An 18,801-nucleotide genomic window follows, 5' to 3' on the forward strand; every position below is an offset into this window, starting at 1 on the left:
GGTCAAAGAAGTCAAAGGTCAAAATTCTGTGTAGAAGTTTTGAAGCCCTCACCTGGTGCCATCACATAAAGCAAACGGAATCGAAATCGGGTTAGAAATGGCGAAGGAGTAGCATTTTGTAGGCAATGTACAATATAGGTCAAAAATCAAGGTCAAAGGTCAAAGAAGTCAAAGGTCAAAATTCTGTGTAGAAGTTTTGAAGCCCTCACCTAGTGCCATCATATAAAGCAAACGGAATCAAAATCGGGTTAGAAATGGCGAAGGAGTAGCATTTTGAAGCAAAATGTACAATATAGGTCAAAGGTCAAGGTCAAAGGTCACAACTGAAATTCTGTATAGAAGTTTCAAAGCTCCCATGTAGTGCTATCATATAAAGCAAACAGAATCAAAATCGGGTTAGAAATGGCGAAGGAGTAGCATTTTGAACATTTTGATCACACACAGACAGACGGACACACGGACACACGGACATACGGACACACGGACACACGGACACACAGACACACACACGTACGGAGCCCGTTTCATAGTCCCCTGCTCGAACTCGTTCGGCGGGGACAATTAAGCCCATGTACACAATACATTATACAGTCACAAATGATCTGTGCTTTAGTCATGACAAACTTTGCAAGCATTTCATCTCAGACTGAAATGTTCATCTCTGCTAGCTGAGAGAAGACACCAAATAGAGGCAAAGAAAACATCCATACCTCTCCTTCCTCAGTCATCTTCCACACAAAGGACATTGTCAGTCTCTCCTCATCAGGGTTCAGACTACACAGCTCCTCACACAGCAGTCTGGGCAGCATTGGGATCACCTGTGTAGAAAATAAATTAATTGCAACTCATTGAAGACTAGTTAGTCTTGAGTAAACTTTGGTAGGTGTCTATGGGAAATGTGCGGTAAAGCAAAATCAGCTGATCTTCAACAAGGGTCTGTTTCATGAAAGTCTTATGAGAGACTTTTCCCTCATGAGACACACTTATTAGAGACTTTATGAAATGGATTTGAAAGACTCATACAGCTACATATGACAGAGTGTAGGAGGGACTTAGGCTATTCTGAGATTTATGTAAAGACTTTTATGTGATGACTTCATTAAATGGATCCCAGGTTAAGAGATGCAACGTCTGCAGAGAAACACTCCTCGTTGACTCCATCATGGCAACAGATGTTTCTTGCATCATAATTCAGCATAGCAATTATGACATTTACAGTCATCTCAATTCTATTTCTTTTTTACAACTAAAACAAAAAGATGAATATCACTTCAAATATTGCTTTTCATCTTTGTTTCTTGATTGATTGGGAGATCCCTCAATTGCCTTCATTCAGAAGCCATTAAAATGTAAAATAAGAATCAAATTGCAGTCACAAGCTAACAAGTGGGATAGATTTACCCATTGATTTGCATTTATCCAATGATAACACACCTGATTCCAATACTGTGAAAGTGGTACAGTATTCATCGCATAATCGGGACAGGCTGGGAGTAGCAAACACGGCCCCTTTAAGCGGGGTGCCCGATTTCGCGATGAGCACTCACCATACACTAACGGCATACGACATGTACATGTAGTGCACACACACATGCATACTGACGTACTGTAAATGTACATGAATACACAACTACGCTACCCCTCAGCGCGACCCTCTAGCTCATTAACAACTGAGGAAGATTGTGACGTACACACAAATCACAGTGTATTGAAAGTTGAAACACTCAGAGACGAGGAATTTGGACTTTGCCCTCAAAGTGTATGACTGAGATTAAACAACGTACACAGCCTGAGCTGTGTGAGCGAGGCATGTTTTTTTATTGGATGTGAGTAGGAATTGCAAGCGAGCACATGGCTTTGCTTATGTAGGGGAGAAGAATGTTCGCGAAAGCATGTGTTTTGCAATGGCATGGATACTTATACACGGCGCTTTCGTGGCTATGCATGTATGTGTACTGGATGGACGGAGGTCAAAACACACCAGTCCGAAGCTTGCTTTGTAAGTTCGATGTAAACGACAACTGATAGGGAATCTTTGAAATATTGTTGTGGTATTTTGGTAGATTTTTTGTGTAAAATATCAACAAAATCAAAGATCGCTTGGAGAAGAAAATTGTCCCGTTTATCAAAGGTCCCCGCCCGATTATCCAGTGAAAATAACATGCATTGGAAATGTTTCTGGCAAGCATATGTCATTTAAGCGAGGTTCCCGATTATCAGATGCCCGAGTATGCGATGAATACTGTAATTTTCATGGCGTGAAAATCTTGCGCATTACGTATGGCCTAAAATTAGCATAAAAAGTAAAGCATGCAGATCTTTTATATGTGGTTAGATTCTACACTGGATATCTTTGACTTAGCAAAATTAAAAACATGCAAAAAAACATTTTAGCCTCTGACCTTTTGTACCAAGTAGACACTGGTGGCCCGGTGACTGGCAACCTTATCAAGAGCTGTGTCTTCCTTTACAAAGTAGCTTACATCGGCAATATGCACTCCCACTTCATAGATGCCTGTCACATAATGGAAAACAACACATGGGTTGCATTGAGTGATACATACATACATACATACATGCATACATGCATACATGCATACATACACTCATACAGATAGACAGACAAAACTGTTTGCCCTGAATGGTAAACTGGTCTGCACAGAACCATGAATCCAAGCATCCATATACAATTTGTTTATATGCCCCCCCCCCCTTCCTTTTCATGACTGCCAATATCAACTGATTTTTGATGCATGGGAGGCTCTGAGGACTCACAAATGAAAGGCTGATTACCAGTTCACTAAATATTGTCTAAGAATTGAGGAAGACTAATTATGCAAATGAAGCCAACATCTTCATCTCTTCATTTCCCCATCCACCTATTTCCCAAAGTAACTAAAAAACATGAAGGATGGATTTCTATTTGTTTTTATTGCGTCAAGATCATGTCTGCTATACTGTATACGTCGACTATTTCGTGAGGTTTTTATTTTCGCGAATTTTGGGAGTCAGGTGCTGTTCGCGAAATTAAAGACACACGAAATTATTGACTCTGATCCCGATGTGGATGTGACGCACGCATGTACATTTTCTCCGTTCAGTACAGACTCCATGATCACGAATTCAACCAATCGCAAAGTCGTCGAGAATTCCTGATTCGCGAAAATTTAGACTCGCGAAATATATGGCGTATACAGTAACTGATAATTTGAGCACCTACTCACCATCACCCAGTGGTTTGCAGTGTAGTGCATCATCCAAGTCTCTAGCTGTTGTTGGGTCTATGGTAAAGATACACTCAGACCTAAAGTCACGTCTCTGGGTAAGTTCATCAGGTGGTATGGTCCAGGGTCTCTCCTTTGGAAGATCTTCCAGAACCTGTCATAGCACAGATCAGATTAAAGTTTGAGGTAGGGAAATTATGATGTTTAGTTTACATTGATTGACACCTGGTGAGTATTCTGTTAAACTGACTGGATGTACAACAATAGACAAGATAAACACGACATCGGACAGATGACTTCATCTCATCATAGATACAGAATGTCAACTTCTGCAAAAAAAAAAAAAAAAAATATATATATATATATATATATATATATATGAACGAAGAGACTGACATCTTCTATTGTTAAGACTAACAACATATTTTCATTTTAACAAATGGGGAAAGTGAACATAAAAGGCATGCTATAAAGCTTGTATAACATTTTAGAGAAATAACATCTCGAACCACAAAACCACAATTTTCTAGTTACCTCTGCCAAGGGAGGAGGTTATGTTTTCGTTACAGTTTGCTTGTTTGTCCGTGTGCAAAATAACTCAAAAAGTTGTGAACGGTTTTTAGATGAAACTTGCAGGAAAGGTTGAGAATGACACAAGGAACACATGATTTAATTTTGGTAATGATCCGGAAACTTTTATGGATTTTATGAAGGATTTTCGATATTTTGGCATGTAGGGTCAGTGAACTTGGGAGTTCAAGCTGCGCATTTTTTAGGTTTTCATACGCGCACTAAAGTGCGGGCTCTACTGCGAGGCACGCCGCGCTCCTGAAGGCTGATAACGTATCAAAAGGCTTCTTTGTTGCGAATTCGGGCGATTTTTAGCATGCATACGTATGGGTGGATTTCACTGATCTCTATGAACACAATGGAAGAACAAGATCGTTGGTGGAAATAAGCTGCTTGGCGGAAGTCTGTGCTTTCAGAGTGCTTCTCTAGTTGATAAAGAAAAGACATACATAAAAGAACAACTAGACAGCAGATCTAGAGAAAACTTGCTGCAATGTGCAGAGAATATCCTTCAGGCATTTTGCATATTAAATAATCAGATATTAAACATGCCTCTAAGAATGACACTTTGTGGTATTTGCTTCAAATTCAATGCACCGTGTTAGACACTTACATGTAATGTACCTTGAGGTACATTGTACCTATATGAAACTACAATATGTCCTGTATAACTGTCTTTAACTTCAGAGAACTCTCATTCCATTTTGTTCGGATTTCAGCTATGTCATTCAAGACAACTTTCTCCTTAATGCTACTTTTCTCATCAAGTTTCAGTGTAGGACAGTGCTTTATACTGATAAATGTTTGCTAATACATTGCAGCAAAAAGCAGTTGAAATGATCAAACTGGTATCCTAACATACCTCAGCGGAGAAGTCGGAGTAGTCAATACCATGTTCAATCAGCATGGCGGTCGTCTCAGCCTCCACGTCTCCTACCTGACCAAGGCTGTGGTACAGGTGTCTAGAGGGAAAATAAATGACCACAGCATCTTTCAACAAGTATTTTCAAATAAATAAATGTTTAACAATTATCCTGCTGCATCTAAAACCATGGTTTAAGAAGAAAAAAAAAAGGTAGAAGGTGGAGGAGGAGGAGGAAGAAGAGGTGAAGGAGGATGATAAGTGGTAGTGAAAGTGATGGTGGTGCTGATGGTAGTGGAGACTGCTGACTTACCCTTTGGCAAACGGGGATTGTGGTGGCCAGTCAATGATGTGTGCAATGAAGAGAGTGTTGGCGTAGTCTTGTGGTCTCTGGAGGAAATTGGGTGGACAGTCCTTCTTTGGAATATGAATCCTGGGAACACGGTGGTCGGTTGGTGCAAACAAGACATCGGGACTGTTCTGTGTTTCACACACAACACATACACACACAAACAAAAAAAGAAGAAATGAGTAAATATTCTGAGTCAATGTCTGATTTGATTCAAACATACATTTCCCATGCTTATATTTGTCAAATTCTACTCACAATGCAAAAATAATGATGACAGGAGATTGAGTACACACGATTTCTGTTTCTTGTCATTTCTCAATATCTTTTGTAAAGATGAGAGTGTTTTTTCTTCTTTTTTCTGAAGGGGTGCATTTTTTCTTAAACCATAATGACTTGGGGTACTCTCAATTTACTCGCAATTTGGGTAAAAGGAAATATTTCTCAAATTCCACTGAGACACAGAAATGCATATATACATAACAAACACTAATAATAAGTGCAGATGGAAGACAGATATATCTGTGTTGGGTAAGGTGCTATGATAATGATAATGGTGGTTGATGGCTGAGATAGGAGAGTACTTACCGCGCCTGAAGCTGGCTTGAGGAACCCACTAGCAGCTCTCGAGTGTTTGTACTCACAAATGTAGACCACTCGTCCTGTCTTAGGTTGCATCCTGGGGTCATTTCTGCTACTCAAACCAAGTTTCTGTGGAGAGAGTATTACAGTCATATCCTGCATCAAACTTAATGCCATTCAGATTCTGATTACCAAGGTATACTCAATGTGCAAACCAATTAAAGTTATCAATACAACATACACTCTCAATCCCTTTTGAACCACAATTGATTAGTGCTTGTCCACAAGGTTTTCTTTGTTTTTGTTATTATGCCCATGTCTTATTTTAGGCACACACCTTTCATACACAGGCAGACCATAGCCATTACTTGCATGTCATTCAGCACATACTCATAATAACTTCTCTTTTACCCCAGATAATCTGGGGCAAGTTTGAATCAATTTTAGTTTTAGAATCTATAAAACGATATTGACTCCTTTTAGTGAGTGAAGTTACCACAGTCTGTCAAGGCAAGCAGACATGTAGTCCTGCTAGAGCCAAACTTGTAAACATTCACAATCAAATATACACACATTCACACAAACCGTAATACAACTTAACATGGAATTTCTAAAGGAGCCCCCCCCCCCCCTCCAAAAAAAAGAGCACATAATTATAAGAGATGTTCAGTGCGTTGGGACCAAGAAGTATTTACCTCTAAGCCTTGACCTGTAGTTTGATATAAACTGACACGAAAGTATTGCTAGCTGAGAAATGTAAGTGCTGACTTCTTCTACGCCTAAAACAATCAGGACTCTGTCCAGAAAGAACAGACCACGGACTGACCACAATGGTCCAGACCATACCTGTGGAGTACCCCCTCCTGTGCTGGTAGAGGATCCCCTAAGATGGCTGGATGTGTGTGGGGTGTCTTCAACCACCTCACTACTTGAAGATACTTCAGATCTACACTCATTTATAGACACAAAGAAAGAGAGAGGAAAGCATTAATCAGACACTATATGAATTGATTCTAACACCCTCTGTTTGCACCCTTGTGTGAAATCATTCAAAGCTAGCCATTTTTCTGTCCCTATCACACATATAAGAGTCATCAACATCTTTTAAACTTGTTTGCAGGAACAGCAATGCTTACTATTTGAGTCACTGACAAGTTGTGTATTAGCTCAAGAGTCAGTGTGAAACATGCAAAATGTGAATACCGTTATAGACACACATCAAAGAGAACTAAACATTAAACATTAGATTAAAGTTTGACACAAGCCATTGGTGATGCATACTGTCACCTTCAGGTTGGAAGCCTAATAACAAAAGATTAAAACAGCTTCACAAAATGGAACTCTGATACAAACCTTGCATCTGACCACTCCCGGCGACTCAGGTCCCCAACCTTGTCCTGCTCCTCTCCAGATGTTGCCGAGACGTCAGCGAAACCAAAAGCTGCTTCTGAGTCATTGAGATGGAGGCTGTTGAGGTTATCTGATAGCTCCATCTCATTCAGGCTACTGGTATCAAAGTCACCTGAGTGTGAACAGCAAAAAACAATGGTTGCCTAGACTGATTAACCTGCTGAGGACAGTTTGAGTTTGCTACAACACACATTTCCTATAGACGCTTGCCCTAGCATTGTCCTCAAAGAGTTAAAGTATACTTCATGGGAAAGCATGGAGGTATAATTACGTTCTTCTTTAAACAGAATGCGCTCATCTTAACAAGAAAGCAGAGGATACAATTTTCATCTTTTTGAACTTTCACCTTTAATGGGACACTAAAGGGGGTTACCTTTTATATCTTTTATCTTTGACTGCACGTTTGTGCCCCAGGTATATATGACCCTTCATTGATATTTTGATTAATTCATTTATCTTGACCACTGACCAAGGGTTAAGCTTTATATCTTGTTTGCACAAAGGAAATATCTTCCAATGACTTCTATGCATTAAACTTTTAATGCATCATTTGGATCCACTGATGAAATCCATGACCAGAAGGCAGTATTCTTATATGATTTGGGTGACCTTTGACCTTGGTCTTTGACCCCCTCATCCCTTTCATTTCAGACAACAGTACTTGCTTATTTATCTCTAATCTTCTGAACACATATAACCACTGCACATTCCTAGATGAAGATATGGCTGAAATATGAAATGTTTAGAGCAGTGACCTTTTGACCTCAGCCACTGATTAGTCACCACTATCATGTTATCACAAATAATTGTCAAGTCATATCTACCTTGTCCATAGACTTAACTCAATACTTGAAACTTCTGATGAAATTCATAAAAGGACAGACAACCAGAAAACATAATGTCTCTGATGCCCTTTGGGTGAAGGCATTCAAAATACATACAAGAAAGATGAGAGAAAAAGAGGGAGAGGGAAAATATGAATTATAAACTTCATTATCTTACCCTGGCTACCAAAGAAGTACCTCCCACCAACTTTCTTTGGTGTGGATGACCCTGGGGTCGCTGACCCAGGCCTGTCTGGACTCTCAGAGACAGCAATCACAGGTTGGTTTGCAAGGAGCTTCCTTGGGGTACTCGTCTTCTGGGATTTAGGAGTCTGCAAATTGGGAGATTAAATCACATAGCTTCATCCACAAAAAAAAAATGCATTTACAAGTAACATACATAACTATTTAAATCTACTATTCTCAGCCATCGAACTACACAAAGGCATCAATGCTACCGAGGAGGAACACACCGTACTCCTATTCAGAACTCCTTCTTCAAATACATGTAATAGACTGTATGGAGCACTTGCCGCAACAGCTGGGAGAATGGGAATATACAAGTATGCATACATTTTTATCATTCATTACCCTAGCTCAATTCTTAACATAAGTATCCAACAACAACCAACCTATTGATGTGACTAATTACATACCCATTTATCTGTAACTATTACTATGCTTATTCAATACATAAACTAATGTCACCATGTACACGTAGTACACTTTCTTTACACAAATAATATACAGAGACACACACACACACACATATCCAGTGACCAACTAATCACTCAATCTATGTTGTTACCACTTCACTTCTATACAGTACTTCTCAGTGTTTTACTTCCTCGTATCTATTAATATCTAATTTGGGATATGTAGCTAATGTTCCCAGGGTCTTTTTCCTCTCTCTCTTCTTACATTTTCCCTGGGAATCAATGCAGAGGCATTTGATTTTTCACGGTGGAATATTACAATTGTATAAACAGGCTTTAGTATGTATGTGTTTTTTCTTACCATGATTATTTGTCCCGACAAGATCTGAACGGCGACCACATCGCCATGAAGAGCTCTATTCCTAGCATGGACTCCATTAATAAAGATATCAGTGCCACCATCCTGTGGGTCAAAGGTCACATGCCGTGAACAATCAATGATGAATCCAGAATGATTTGTGTGTGTGGTTCATGGTTTGAGTTGGGCTTTATATACATAAACATACATATTAATATTTTTCTTTTTTTACACAATGCTTATATTGAGAGTGTGTATTTGATATCAAGCACAAAATCAAGTAACAAATTAAACATGCATATGTATCAACCTCACTACATACTTTTGTTGTACCATGTCAGTATCAACCTCACGTACACACCATGTGTGTATCAGCCTCAGTAACGTACCATGTGTGTACCAACCTCACTATATACCATGTCACTATCAAGATTATTAAGAGTATATTACTTAATGTGATTAATGCCTACAAAATAAGCATTAGCTGGTAAGAGAAATTCCATAAACAGCTTTTTATGGTAAATAATCTTCAGGTGAAGTAATGAGATTGTGAGTAAAATTCATATGCAAGGACAGGGTAACATGACCTTTATATAGTAATATGCTGTAAAATCCACAAAGTCTAGTCTTCTCATCAAGAATAAATGTCAGGTAAACATTAATATCTGAGTATGAAACGATCAGTCATCTCACGTGATATCAAGACCTTATAAACAAATTTGGTTTGGGTACTGTTTTTTTACTGGAGGCTTTAATTATGCCTAACAAAAGATAATTTATGCACTGACATACCAACCCACCTGGCTAACTGCATAACCCATTAAAAGTGCTTTTGTTCTTCTCTGGAAGCCCTCCAATCATGGGTGCCATAAGTTACAGTGCTCTGAAGTCAGATTCATCTATACTATACTGCTTGCCATCAGTCATATCATCAGAATATAACCTAAACATTTCTGAGCCAGAAAGCAAAAATATGTGTAGCACCGAACTTACCGGCGAGTCAATGTACGCCTCTTCAAAGTTCTTTGGGTTGATGCGGAGAACTCCTTTGATGACCTTCTCCTGTTTAATGGCCCTGGAGACATCCTCCTCAGTCCAGTGCTTCTCAAAGTGCTGAAAATCAGAAACATTGACGGAAACAAAGGTGCAGCATTTCGAAGAAGTTGGAAGAGTTAACATCAACCCTCACTAAAGATCTTTGCCTTCTTATGCAATCTATAGACTAAAAATAACTGACACTTAAAATCACACCAGGGTACCATTTCATGAAAGCTGTCGGCCTTGATGAGTTGTCAGTCTCTGACAAGCACCATAGTAACAGTCAGTGACCAGAGCTTCTAAGCCAATCAAAACCAAGGATTTAATGATTGAGTTAACTGAAATTGTCAGAGACAGACAACTTGTTAGGGTGGACAACTTTCATGAAATGGTGCCCTACTCAGGATCTAGAAAACCTTCTAAAGTTACATATTACCCTCAGTCCCTGCATAGACAATTGTACAAGATACACAAAGAAGATGATTATTTGCTACATATTGTCACTATAACAATTTCCACTATGACAGCATGACTATGTCTATAGATCAATTCAACCCAATGGAGAAACTTCTGCTGTTTTCGGCAGACAATTTGGTTTATGTATCAAGTTTTTTTAACAATGCCATTACATTATCAGTGCTTTCTGTCTACCGAACAGAAGGAACGTACAGTTATCTAAAGCCAGAGGGAAGACATTGAGGTGTCAGATTACTTTGAATTTCTAAATGCATTGCATAGCAATGAGGCTGCAAAATATCTAAATTGACTGATGACTCGAGACCACTATAAGCACTATTAATGAATGCTAAGTGTACATAATACTTCTAAACACAGCTACTAAAATATTACACAAATTCACATCTTGCCTCCGAACCTTCAATTTGCCTGTAAAGTGCCTCACCTTGAATGGCTGTCTCTTGGGTGTGGTACTTGCCGATTCGTTGGCCTGACCAGCAGCTTCCTTCTTTCCTTGTTTCTTCTCTTTTCCTCCATTCTTTCCCTTCTTCTGTCTATCCTTGCTACTTGCTTCCTTCTTTCCTTGGGTGTAGGTGGGTGTCTCCCCCGGACCAGAGTCAGTGGACTGAGAGTATACAAAAACAAGTGAATGGATTCTGCTTAGCATTCAAAGGAAGGCTTTCCAAATTCAAGACTACAATCATATCAACATAGATCAACTAACACCGACACTTGGGTATTAAAGCTGCTTGACAACATGCATTGCAATTCAATTGCAATTCAAAGATTGGCAGTTTTGCAAAATCATGTGAGAGTAGTTTTAACAAAAGTACGGCTCCATATGTGACACTCTCATTATATATGCAATTTTGTCACATTGACACTGATGATTTTCATCTACCAGAATCAATGCCGAATGATCTGTACCTTTACAAACAAACATGATTAATGGGATGACCATTTGCAAACTGTGGACTTTCATGGCCTTTATAGTGCATTTGCTGTTACTTGACCTCCACAAAGCATTTGGCTGGAGAGCTTAGAGGATGGAGCGAGTAAAACAGTTTCTCAATCTCACCCCATGTCTCATGTAATTCTCCAGTCCACTGGAGTCTTGTCTCTCCAGACCTCCCTGGTTAGAGCCGCTGTGTTCTTGGGGGATAGCCGTTGCTGATCCTCTTCTCATCTTGGTCACCAGGCTGCCGTCCCCGACCCCCTTCTGCCCATCTCTGGGGAAGGTACTAGGGAATTTCCCTTTCTGTCTGCTGTCATCCCGTAGCTTGGTGCCCAAGGGACTGCTACCCCCTCCCAGCTTGGGTCGAAATCTCCCAGACTCTGGCTTCCTCACCATCAAGCCTCTGTGAGAATGGAGCAGAAACACAAAAAGTCTTTCAGATTTCACTGATGGTCATGTGATTTGAGAGGAAGATAACTGAAATCATTTCTTTTTTCCTGTTTAAAAAAGGTTTGCATGGCAATATTGCAAGTCTTCACTAAGACTCACTAGCTCTATTTTTCTTTTCATAATATCAATCCCTTTAATATTCATTGCAGTGTCACACAACTTGTCAATTATATTTTCCCAATTAACACCCCTTGCCCGAATATGTGTTTTATTAAATATTTTTCTCACCATACATTTTGATTCCCCCAATACACACACACACACAAACATGCACATACTCATACCAGTGAGTTGACTTTTGACAGTGAATGGCTACAAAGTAAAACTGACTTACAGCATACTAAAAAATATTGTATGTAAAAGAAGATTATCCCTATGTGACCTCGCCCTACACAGGTCCACAGGACATTACAGTTACTGTAGCATGTAGCATCAGAGAGAATGTTGATCCCTCACACCTAGAGCCCCATATGTGGTGGGTACTCAGAGCTCTGTCTACAGGAGGAACATAGTAAAGGCATCTCACTCGAGGCCTCTAGCAGTGGCCAGTTCTGATAGCGAATGAAATAGTCTTTAATGAACAATGGGGAGTGAAATACTTTCTAGCTGTGTTGACTGCTGTGGAAACCTGGGAAACCTGCCGGTTGATCTGTCCATGGGTGGACATAGTGTGGTTTATTGCCACTTGTCTACTATCAGATGGTCTACTTCCCAGTTTGTCTAACACCACTATGGCTAAATCACTTGGTCTACCATCAATTTCGTCTAATGCCCGTTTGGTCTTTTTCTCACTTGGTCCTATGCCCAGTTTGGCTACGTATCGTTTTGTCTAATGACCAAGATGGTCTAACTGCAGTTTTGTCTCCTTGGACTTTTTCCCATTTTGTCATATAAACTGTGGGTATCAGACAAAGTGTGCATAGCCCATCTGGAAGTAGACCAACTGGTAATGAGGCTAAATGGCAGTTGGGCTAAATGGTCATTCGACGAACTAGTTGTAGCCGAAACAGGATTAGACCATGTGGGTTGAGGCGAAATGGCTATTAGACAAAGTGTGAGTAGACCAAGTGATAGATCACCCATAGTGTGACCCTGACCACTCACCGACTACTCTTTCCAGGTGAGGGATCTCTGCCCCCCTTGACCCCTTTCTGGACGGCTAGCCCTGACTCCCCTGTCTGGTCACTCTGCTGACCCTGGACTGACCCTCCATCCTTCAAATCAAATTCTGCACAGCTGTCTTCATTCTCCAGGTAGTCACCTTTCTTCCTTCGCCTCTTTCTCTGCACAGATATAAATTTATATTAATAAATGATAAATAAATAAATAAATAATAAATTTATACACCACAGAAAATATTGTCAAGCAACTTTTCCATCACTGAACATATTACTGCTGAGGTATGATGGTGATGGTAGTAGTGAAAATGAATGGTCAATAACGCCTTTCTGTAATTGTAAAAGCCACAAGTGTAAACCATCCATTGACACACCACTATATTACTGTGCATTTATTTATTTGCAAGAATAGAAATGTTTCAAACAGCACAAGTCTCCCTTCTCCCTTCCAGGGCTCAACATTAGCAGTGGAAGCCCAGTGGCCCAGGGCCACGATGCCCGGCCACAAAATTTTCAAAAAGGCTATCTTTTGGTGGCCTGATCAGGCCCATAAGATTCAAAATTGAATTCTAATGTTCTTGTTTATTTCAAGCCACCAAAATTTCACACTGAGACATTTCAGTGGCCCCAATGGGCCACCACAGAAAAAAAAAAAGTTTGTGTCAAGCCCTGTTTTCTTTACCAGAATTGCCATCTATTGACTCTGCATGTTTGTGTGTGACACAACAGCGAGTCCTTCAACCATGTCATGTATAGGTACTAGTGGCAAACCAGTAGACCAATTACAATTTATTTAATGCGCAGCATTCCCCAGCAAATGCTTTGAATGGAGCCAGAAAGTTTGCTCTAAATTTATTTGTTTATATCCCTCACATAAAGAAAGCAAACATAATGCCAAAAGGGGAAAAAATGTTGAAGAAGAAAGCGGATAAGATATAAGCCAATCATTTCAAATCTGTGTCACCAACAGACATGTACAGCACTTTGTAACAACCATGTGTTTCTGGTCTTTCATTCCAGGATATACTACACCAAAAAAAGTTTGAAATTGTTGTACCGTTCCTGGGGCAGTAAAGTCAAATTCTACTTCGCAATTGGTTTGATGAATCATGGCTTTACAGACAAAATGTCTGATCTATGAGTATATCACACTTTAGTGTATCCTTGACCTATGTATAGTGTTGTATATCTCTGAACTAAGGTGGCCATGAACCCAAATGTGTAAGATCTCGTCCTAACCTGACGTTTCTTCTTCTTCCCTTCTCCATCAAGCTCTGTGTCAAGTTCCTCCATCCCAACTCGCTCACTTTCCTCCTCCGATGCAGAGTAGCTTGGATTCACTGAGATGTTGTCCAGCTCCAGTAAGGAGGACACTGACGTAGAAAGCTGGTCTTTGTTCATTTTGTCTCCTGGCATTGTTAAAAATATATGAAAAAGAATAATTAACACATACTTGAAGAAGATCTAGCACACCACAGTAGAACTCACTGTACCTCTATGATAGTGTAGTCAGTACATTGTACCCACAATTAATACTTATTCGGATGAAATCTAGTACTGCTTACCATTCTGTGACTGTCACCGTTTTTCCAGATGACAGAGAATATTGATCCAGAACTCAAACTGAGTAATTTTGATTGAGAGTTGTTAGCAAATATAATCATCCCTAAACAACAGCATGTCTAATTTATTTATTTATTTATTCAAGATTTCTTCAAGATTTCATGCGTGTTCACAAAATAGGAGTGCATACAAAATGTATGCAAGTACATCTCATATAGCCAAGACAGAATATATACGATAATATATACGATAAGTATACATTGATAAGAAGCAGTTACAGAAATAGTATACAACTCTAAGAGAGCTACATTATTCAAGGTAACGAACACGCAAAGGAATTGCAACATAAGCTTAAAGCTTGAAAATCGTTGCAACCCCCGTGCACACAATCTATATGCTTGCAAATAGTTTAAATGATGAGTTGGGGGGGGGGGGTATTTACAAAGAGAGGAACATGAGGGGGGGAAGAAGAAATGCATGTGTGGTGCCTGTTTGTCCTGTCGGACATTGACAAGAGAGAACAAAAAAAAAAAAGTTTAAAGTGTCAAGTCATTATAAGCAAATTATACTGATTAAATTTCTCATAAATCCCATTCAAATGTCGATTTCAGGGGAAATATATGATCACAGCAAGATTAATAGCTAATAGTACCCAGGAGTTCAGTGTGAAGCTGATAATAGAATATGTTTGATCGACCTTTTGAAAGTAACTATTTTTTGTAAGTTACGAACATGCTGAGGTAGCGCATTCCAGACATCAGGACCGCTATGTCTGATTGATTTATAGGCTAGTGCAGTACCAGGGTTCACTAAATGTATATCTGATGCTTGTCTCGTGGGATACGAGTGAACTGCACTGTTAAGTTGAAACATTGTCGAAAAAGAGACAGGTAATATGTCTTGCTTAGAACGAAACATGAATGATGCATTTTCCGGTCTCAAACTGAAGTTTGAGACTTTATTCTAATACAATGTACATGACATACATTTATGTTTTGTGAGTGTGCGGGGCATACAGAATGCAAGTAACTGTAACTACATGTACGCAACACTAACAATTGGGAACTCTCCGGTGTCAGCACTTAAATATTTCACAGTAAAACTAGAGCACTCGCCAGGGGGACCCGTTTGAGCACAGCACATGTATTCCCCGAACCCGTCCCCCATACCCTATTTGGATGACTTTTTAGGCCAAAATGTTGCATAATTACGGCTACTGTCACAGGATACAATGAAATCCAACGAGAAATGAGGTTGGTATAGCACATACAAGAAATATGACAAGTCATCCTATAAAATTCTGAACAATGAGGCTGCTGTCAATGAAAACTTTTGCTACATGTCTATAACTCCCCATACACCTCGATACAGTGCACTCCCGTTATAACGAACATGGTTACAACAAAATTCCGGTCACAACAAAGTAAAAATTCAGGCCGCAACATTATCCACACTATGTATTTTTATTTTTCATTTGTTCACGTTGTACAATGTACCTGAAATAACCCCTACAAACCTCCGTAGCAAGTTTGAATAAAATCTAACAAGAAATATGGCTGATAGTAATAGAACATAAAACAAGAAATGTGACATGGCATCCAGGTCGGAACATTGAGGGTGCTGTCATCAAGTGTTTTACATGTAGAATGACCACCTACAGATACACCTCCTTAACATATCTGAATAAAATCTGTTGACTAACAATCAAGTTATTGAATAAATGAACATTTTTGGAAATTTTGACCTGATGGTGACCTTTGACCCTGTAAAAGGTGGAAGTGGAACAGTAGGGGCAGCCTTACCACTAGGTATAGATTTCTAGACTTGACCATGACATGATGATACACTTACAGGGCTCTGTATAATACAGTACTCTCCGCGTATTCGGGTATCGCTTAAACGGGTACTCCGTTTAATTGGGTAGTAATGTCAAAGTCAGTTCCAATGCACATTAAATTTACCTGATAATCGGGTTGCCTCTCCGCATAAATGGGTAAATAATTTTCTTCTAATACATTTCTACCCACATTTTATCGCAGATAAAACACTTTAAGAAATCATGAATGCCAAATTTTCCACGGCTAATCGCATTCTCTTTAATTTGCAAAGAAGACCGATCATATGAAGAGTGATTAAACATGAACATGCAATTAATGTACGTGTAACAGGTAATTGCATTCTCTGGTTAATTTGCAAAGAAGACCGATCATTTGGGGAGTGATTTAAACATGAGTTTTCTGAAGACAAATTTGTCCGTACAAGGAGTATAAATTATTGCTCGTGACTCAGCAAGTGTATAAGGTATGTATAATGTGCCGTGCAAGCATGCGTGTTCAAGCATACAGTGTAGGTGTTTGGTGCAGTATACAATGCATGTACAATGTACATACACACATTGTATGTGTCAACTGTGAATGAGACGTGTTCTTTTGTTAATCGGGTACTCCGCTTAATCGGGTAAGAAACGCTCTGCCCGAGCCTACCCGATTATGCGGAGAGTACTGTACCAAATTTTGAAAAAAATGACAAATTGGTCACAACTGCCTAGACAACTGCATACAGAATGACCCAAGACCATTAGAGTCAAACTAACAAATGATTTCAAAAGTAAAAATAGAGCACATTAAGCAGTACCTTAGGCATACCCTTTAAGGGATGGTACAACTTTGGTTGAGATGGGGCAGAGGTTTCCAACATTTTCTGATCATTTTTTAGATAATGAGAAACGTTTTGTGAAATATGAAAGATCATACAATTCTAAGAGGAATACAAAGTTTATTTGATGAAAATCGGCCGAGATATCCAAAACAAAGTGATCCTAATTAAAGGTGGGACCCACATTTTATTAGGATCGCTTTGTTTTTGGATATCTCAGCCATTTCAAAACTGATTTTTATCAAATAAACTTATAATACCTCTTAGAATTGTATGCTTTTTTGACATTTTATACAATGGTTTCTAAGCATCTCGAAAAAGGTAAAAGCTGAATTCTCACCTCAACCAATACTAGTCAATACTATACCATCCCTTTAACCCGGCCGTTGAGGACGGGCTGATTTTGCTACAACACACATTTCCCGAAGACACCTGCCTGAGTACACTGTGTTCAAATACTGGTACTTGGGAATGGGACTCGTCTTCAACACAACAGGTTAACACATCAACAAAACTCATGTTAGTCAAGTGGGCCGTGGGCCAGCTTAAAGAACAAAGTCCGGACATGTAAATTTACTAATGTAGGCACTAAGGACCTAGATAGACAATGTACCACTGTACGTATGAGTCAAACAAGTTTACCTTTCTGCACATCAGAAGTGGCCATTATAGGCATTAGTACACATCGATACAGTCAGTATTCAGTACCTAAGAGATTTGGAATTTCAGTCAAATTTAATCGCCCGAAACGATAACGTTAGATAGACAAGATCTAGAATCTAGCTAGAACCTAGTCTAGATCTCCCTCCCTGCAACTGAAGTCTCTGCTCCTCTGGGACACTTCCTCCACTCCAGTCTCTGTATGAATGAATGCACAAATCATTGACATTGATCCTTGCTATGAAATAATGGCTAGCTTGGTTTGTAAATTGCTTAATTCATTGACCGTGTTGACAAGATTGCACAATCCACCCCCCACTTTTCATAACTAAATTTATCTATCATTTACGATAACATAGGCCCCCGCGCGCAAACGTTGTTAAGCATTACAAAACTAGAGTTGAATCCGGTTGCCGCCGCTTTTGTTGTGATTGCATCAGAGCGTTGAAATCTCGCTATTTCTATATGAATGCGGTGTATAGAAGCCTAGTTTCCTCATCTAGCATCCCTAGGCCAGCAGGTAAACAACACGTCCATAGAACACGGTTGGGACTAGGTAGCAGCTTGCAGTCGAATTAAATTGCCTCGAAATAAGGCCGACGTTTTTTCTTCCTTTTCCTCTCGTATATTTACGACTTTATACGCATCAAATAGACTGTAAAGTGGTAGATGAAAATTTTTCTTAGCGATGCTTACTGATGTACAAAACCTCACATACCTCTGAAATATTTCGCCAAGCCCTTGAAATGTGTAATCTGGATCCGATCCTCCACTTATGACTGCCTACCGTATGAAACTTGCTCGAAATGACTGCTGTGAAACGTACGATAAGTGTCGAGTCGACTAGTGATAGTCCGGCTGCTGCGCTGCATGCATGATGCAGTCTGCATGTGTGTAGTGTGGATGTAGTGGGTATCAATGAGATGACGGACAACTGGGTGGTTCAAGGAGAAATGCACAGATCACGTCCCTACTGTGTGTATGACATTGTGTGTGTGTGTGTGTGTCTGCATAGTCTCTGTGTGATATTCGGGCCTATCATTCTCGTGTGGTTTTGTACACATTTCCTTG

The 18,801-nt window shown here is 39.6% G+C and overlaps 1 protein-coding gene across 1 annotated transcript in view; it reads right to left on the reverse strand.

The window, feature by feature from the left end:
* LOC139712355 (DIS3-like exonuclease 2) overlaps window positions 1–18,495 on the reverse strand; it is a 30,233-nt gene extending 11,738 nt beyond the window's left edge. Inside the window, exons 1-16 of the mRNA XM_071624185.1 lie at window positions 18,449–18,495; window positions 14,092–14,261; window positions 12,839–13,017; window positions 11,408–11,687; window positions 10,775–10,954; window positions 9,829–9,948; window positions 8,839–8,940; window positions 8,000–8,153; window positions 6,941–7,109; window positions 6,434–6,533; window positions 5,594–5,716; window positions 4,970–5,136; window positions 4,657–4,756; window positions 3,225–3,378; window positions 2,403–2,515; window positions 711–818 (exon numbers count right to left, since the gene is read on the reverse strand). Of these exons, the coding sequence (XP_071480286.1) occupies window positions 711–818; window positions 2,403–2,515; window positions 3,225–3,378; window positions 4,657–4,756; window positions 4,970–5,136; window positions 5,594–5,716; window positions 6,434–6,533; window positions 6,941–7,109; window positions 8,000–8,153; window positions 8,839–8,940; window positions 9,829–9,948; window positions 10,775–10,954; window positions 11,408–11,687; window positions 12,839–13,017; window positions 14,092–14,253 (2,211 nt within the window). The 5' untranslated portion in view covers window positions 14,254–14,261; window positions 18,449–18,495. The remainder of the gene's footprint in view (window positions 1–710; window positions 819–2,402; window positions 2,516–3,224; window positions 3,379–4,656; window positions 4,757–4,969; window positions 5,137–5,593; window positions 5,717–6,433; window positions 6,534–6,940; window positions 7,110–7,999; window positions 8,154–8,838; window positions 8,941–9,828; window positions 9,949–10,774; window positions 10,955–11,407; window positions 11,688–12,838; window positions 13,018–14,091; window positions 14,262–18,448) is intronic.
* Between the last annotated feature and the right edge of the window lie 306 nt (window positions 18,496–18,801).

The sequence above is a fragment of the Diadema antillarum genome, unplaced genomic scaffold (assembly GCF_040938485.1).
Source record: "Diadema antillarum isolate AM-2024a unplaced genomic scaffold, OU_Dant_1.0 seq00001794_RagTag, whole genome shotgun sequence".
Lineage (NCBI taxonomy): Eukaryota > Metazoa > Echinodermata > Echinoidea > Diadematoida > Diadematidae > Diadema > Diadema antillarum.